At 48.9% G+C, this 5517-nt stretch overlaps 1 protein-coding gene across 1 annotated transcript in view; it reads left to right on the forward strand.

Moving 5' to 3' along the window:
- Positions 1 to 531: 531 nt before the first annotated feature.
- SARC_12555 (hypothetical protein) overlaps positions 532 to 5517 on the forward strand; it is a gene marked incomplete at both ends in the record, with an annotated part of 6362 nt that continues 1376 nt past the window's right edge. Inside the window, 3 exons of the mRNA XM_014293336.1 lie at positions 532 to 1822; positions 2755 to 3926; positions 4847 to 5347. Of these exons, the coding sequence (XP_014148811.1) occupies positions 532 to 1822; positions 2755 to 3926; positions 4847 to 5347 (2964 nt within the window). The remainder of the gene's footprint in view (positions 1823 to 2754; positions 3927 to 4846; positions 5348 to 5517) is intronic.

Raw genomic sequence — 5517 nt, forward strand, 5'->3', positions numbered from 1 at the left:
ATTGTATGTTACATGTTGCCTTTCGCCTGTTCATTGTGTGGGCTGTGAGTTATCCATTGTAGTCTCATTTTAGGGAACAACTGCAGGAAACAGGCGCATTCAGGATGTTCCTCGCATATAGTTTTTCTGTACGTGTAGATAAGTGACCCTATGTTTATATGTATATTCCCAAAAGCAAACAGCAGTTTTCGTCCTGAGACTACTTGTGAGCACAGGCATATATGTTACTATTATTCATTCGTTGTAGTACAGTTGCGCGTGTCCGCGTCCATAGACATTATCATTCGTATCCAGGGGATCGCGCATGTTTGCTGAGAATATCTCTGCGTGTTCAATTGTGGTTTATTGCATACAGGCCATACAGAGAAAGCCAGGCAGATACTCACCAAGGGGTTGACGCGGAAGGCCCAGCCTACGGCTAAGCTCAGAGCTACGCTGAACCCCCTCTCAACCGACACCAAGCGCGAGCCTACAGCCGCAGTCGCAGACAGTTCGGTACATACCCGTGGGCGCGCGTATGTAGGTAGTCCTATGAGTGCGAATGTAGGTAGTCCTAGGAGAGCGAACGTACCAGCGGATACAGAGAAACGGGGGCAAACAGGGGACGTGGGTGTTGAGAGGGAAGAACACGCGGGGCTGGCACCTGGCGGTGTAGGTATGGGTGCTCCTGGTGATGTAGGTATGGGTGCACCAGGTGATGTAGGTATGGGTGCACCTGGTGATGTAGGTGTAGGTATGAGTGTACCTGGAGATGCAGGTGTAGGTATGGGGGGAGGGGCAGGGGAGAGTAAGAGTGCGCATGCACAGCCCACGCAGCAAGCGGTGGACGGCAACGCGACAGCTGTTATAGTGGAGCAGATGAGTGCAAACAGGACACACAGAACGGGCACGAATGGCACTCTGACGACACACACGAGCACCACACAAGCACAGGCACATGCACAAGCACAAGCACAGGTACAGGCACAGGCACAGGCACAGGCACAGGCACAGGCACAGGCACAGGCACAGACACAGGCACAGGCACAGACACAAGCACAGAGCCACACTTGGGCCGAGGCAGTGTACACCCAGGGTAATACAGCGCACACACAAGGCAGCGCTACACGCACACAGACACAGGCAAGCAAGACGGAGACACACGCGGATGCTCAGGGGAGAGGCAGTGGGAGTGTGGAGGGGAGTGGAGAGAGGGGTACGCGCGCGAGTTATGTGCCCGGCCACACACACACACAGCACACACAGCAGACAGGCATACACACACACACACAGCACACACAACAGACAGGCACGCACACGCACGAGAAAGCCATGAGGGGCTCTGGGAATACTACAACCATCAGAAACTCAATCAATACGTCGGTGATGAGTACCAGCACGGGGATGGGGAGTGGCGGGAGCAGTCTTTTAATAGATTCGCCCAATGAGAGCGGCAGCTCTAATTCGTTCGTATCCATGCTAGAGGCGGACACGCCCGTGCCCATACAAACACTGCAGGCTTTACCTACCTCGGGAGTCAGTTCGGTATCAAAGTCGAGGAATATGCTGAGTGTGAACAACAAATATATGCACATGACGAAAAATATGCACGCACACGTGGAACGGAATGTGGAACAAAATGTGGAGCGGAATGTGGAGACGAGCAAGAATTTAAAAACAGAACTCGACTCCGGCGTTCGCGCGGAGAGGCAGCAGCCAATCAGAATGCTCGACAGATTGCCGCCGGTGGAAACATCCGACACCAGCATGATGGACGATACCCTACTGAGCTCACAGGGCCTCACTCTCCCAGGGCAGGCGTTGCAGAGTATGGTTAATAAGGGTAAGTGTGTGGGGAGTGTGGTTTTTATGGACCTATGTGTACAATCTCATGGGGTAGATACTCTTCTGTGCATCTCTTGTGTGGCGTTGGTTGTTTATATATGTGTCGCCTCGGGTGTTTAGATAGAAGGGGCTGTTAATTCGGAGAATCCCACACGACTAGGCCAATTGACAGCGGGTGGGGTGAACAAGTTTATAGTTTCGTGTTGTCCATGCTGAAAAGTTGTATTATATCGTATATAAATAGTATTTTATTGTATATTAGTAGTATTGTGTCGTATATTAACAATATTTTATCTTGTATTAATAGTGCTATATCGTATTCTAATAGTGTTTTATCATATATTAATGATATTATACATCGTATATCATATTATTATATCGTATATTAATAGTATTATAACGTATATCAATATTATTGTATCGTATATTAATGTTGTTATAAAACATATTGTATAATATTGTACATCGTATATCAATATTATTATATCGGATATAAATAGTATTATATCGTATGTCAATATTTTAATAACGTATATTCTTAGTATTATAACGTATATGAATAGTATTGTATCGTGCGAAAGCAATTTTTTTCACGTTGCTTCTCACTGCACGTGTCTGCAAGCTCACGATGTTTCTTCATGTGCACCTACAAGGCTACAACTGGACTTACAAAGACCAAGCACCTGAACTATACCAAACGATTTTCGTGTATGTTCCTAGTGTTTGGATACTTCCGAGACGTGTGATCGCTTATTGTAACAGACTTCAGCAAGGATCCTTCCTGTACAGTAGGAAGGGTCAACTACCATATCATATCAGGGATTTCAAAAGGTCTTCGACTGTATTACTAGTGTTCGTGTACTTTCGTAGTATTTGCACATCGGAATATAATTATCACTGACAAATCTCCCGCACTTTGTCCCGTGGCAGAAAACGAGGTGCCTTCCTCGGCGATACGATCTATGACGAGCACGGGCGTGCACAGTAACCCCCACGCCCACACCCACTCACAAACACAAACACAGACACAGACACAGACACAGACACAGTCACATTTACTCGCATCACCACACACACACACACAAAACCACACAGATCCACACAGCAGGCATGCAACGCACACACGCGGAAGCGTGGACGATATGGACACGGGCGAGCGTGTGCGTGCGAGGGCGGGTGTGAGTTTGGATGTGAGGCTCAGAGGCTATTCCGCGCCGCAGGTGTCTGGTGTCAAACAAGGGTCGGGTGTCGGAACATTGTCAGAGAATAACGTCGGTAACCATGGCGACGGCGCCGCGCCACGAAAGCCGCTGGGGAATCTGATGGTGCCCTCTCCGGTTGCCATGGCAACGCAGAAGTCAGGAGACGGGCAGAGACATATGGGCACTGTACAGCAGCAACAACTCTACATGAATAATCAGGATTCACACAATCTTCACGTACATAACAAAAGCAACACCAGTGCGCAAGATACAAATAGCATGCACGCTCATGCGCGTGACTCGGCGATGAGGAACGGGAACAGCGACAATTTCAGCCAGCATTCGAGGATACCTACATCCCTATCTCCAAGCGGCTTGCCAACACACGCACAGCCACAACCGCATCCTCGACCGGCCACCACATCACGCACACAGTCACAACAACCAGCCTACACTCACGCGCAGATATCAATGTCCGGGGGAGGTAAACACACACGCACGACAAAAACACACGCCGACGCGAGTACGGCGCAGATGCACACACACACACACACAACACACACGGACGCACAACTGAACTATCTGGAAGGCCTCCGGACACAGTCGCGTGAGGATGTGGGGTCACGGTCTGGCCCGAGTGGACCATCCGACACAAACACACGTGCGAATTCACACCCGAGCGATGCCGTATCTGCGCCACACACCGGTGCGAGTTTGAGTGGGAGTGTGGGAGTGGGTGGAGGTGTGGGAGGGCATAGGGAGAAGGAGGGCCGGGCCGAGGCAAACGAGGAGACGCCGTTTGTGATGTCTAAGACACGCTTGCGCACACCTGTTGAGCCACACAGCCCACCCATGGCCACACCCATGTCCAATCCGCGGCTGAAGGACACCCGCGCTATGGTATGTGCGCGAGAAAGGGGGCAGTGAGTGGGAGAGCGGGAATAGGATTTAGGGTTTAGGGTTCAGGCATAGGGCTTAGGATTTAGGGTTATAGGGTTATAGGGCTGCATGGCCACTGGCAGTACTGTGTGGCTAGGTGTGAGCATGAGAAAGTGTGTTGTATATTGGTACGTACCACCGCCATTGGGTGCGCGATTGCAGGAATGTAGAGAGTAGTTCGTGTGCTCGTTGGTGTATTGATTCCCATACAGTATGATACTCCCGGGTATGTAGCTAGCTGGTCACGATTTGGAGTGTTTCGTATTGCCTTCTCTAATGATAACCCTATCTAATGATATAGCCTTCTCCAATGATAGCCTATCTAATGATATCGCCTTCTCTAATGATAGCCCTATCTAATGATATAGCCTTCTCTAATGATAGCCTATCTAATGATATCGCCTTCTCTAATGATAGCCCTATCTAATAATATAGCCTTCTCTAATGATAGCCTATCTAATGATATAGCCTTCTCTAACGATAGCCTATCTAATGATATCGCCTTCTCTAATGATAGCCCTATCTAATGATATAGCCTTCTCTAATGATAGCCTATCTGATGATATCGCCTTCTCTAATGATAGCCCTATCTAATAATATAGCCTTCTCTATTGATAGCCTATCTAATGATACAGCCTTCTCTAATGATAGCCGATCTAATGATATAGCCTTCTCAAATGATAGCCCTATCTAATGATATAACCTTCTCCAATGGTAGCCTATCTAATGATACTGCCTTCTCTAATGATAGCCTATCCAATGATATAGCCTTCTCTAATTTTAGCCTATCTAATGATACAGAGAGACATGTATACATAAACTTGTATCGAGGTCCGTAAAACGTATTTAGCCTTGTGCCTTCATATCGTCCCAATCAACAGGCGAGTACCACATCGCACGATACGCCGACGGTGGCTCCTATCAAACGGCCGAGGACAGATACAGACAATGGGCCGTACACACACACCCACAGCTCGTATGACAACGCACAGGCACGCCATTCGACGAACGATACTAAGCCTCAACCACACACACACAACACATGTAACGACGTACACGCACACCAGCGCCTCCCCGAGGGCTCGCACGCAGACGACGCGCTTGCGCAACGGGACACACAGCCCACACACGCACACACACAACAACACACACAACAACACGCACAGCCACCATCACAACCGCCACCACGTATGCACACACAGAGCCACGAGCTACACAAACAGCCACAACAGTCCGACGCACAGACACACAGAAGCGACCGGCCGCCCACCGGCGAACGGTTGAGTGCACAGGCGTACGCAGACAGCAAGCGTCCAAGGATGGACGACAGCGGATTCAAGGTGCCCGGGCCGCCTCTCTCGCTAACTCAGGGGGGGATGCAGGTATGTGGGAGGGGAGTGTGTGTGTATGTATGTATGTATGTATGTATGTATGTATGTATGTATGTATGTTTGTATGTGTGTGTGTATGTGTGTGTGTGTGTATGTGTGTGTGTGTGCGTATATATATATATATATATATATATATATATATATATGTGTGTGTAGTTGTT

This window comes from Sphaeroforma arctica (genome assembly GCF_001186125.1).
Source record: "Sphaeroforma arctica JP610 unplaced genomic scaffold supercont1.2392, whole genome shotgun sequence".
NCBI lineage: Eukaryota > Ichthyosporea > Ichthyophonida > Sphaeroforma > Sphaeroforma arctica.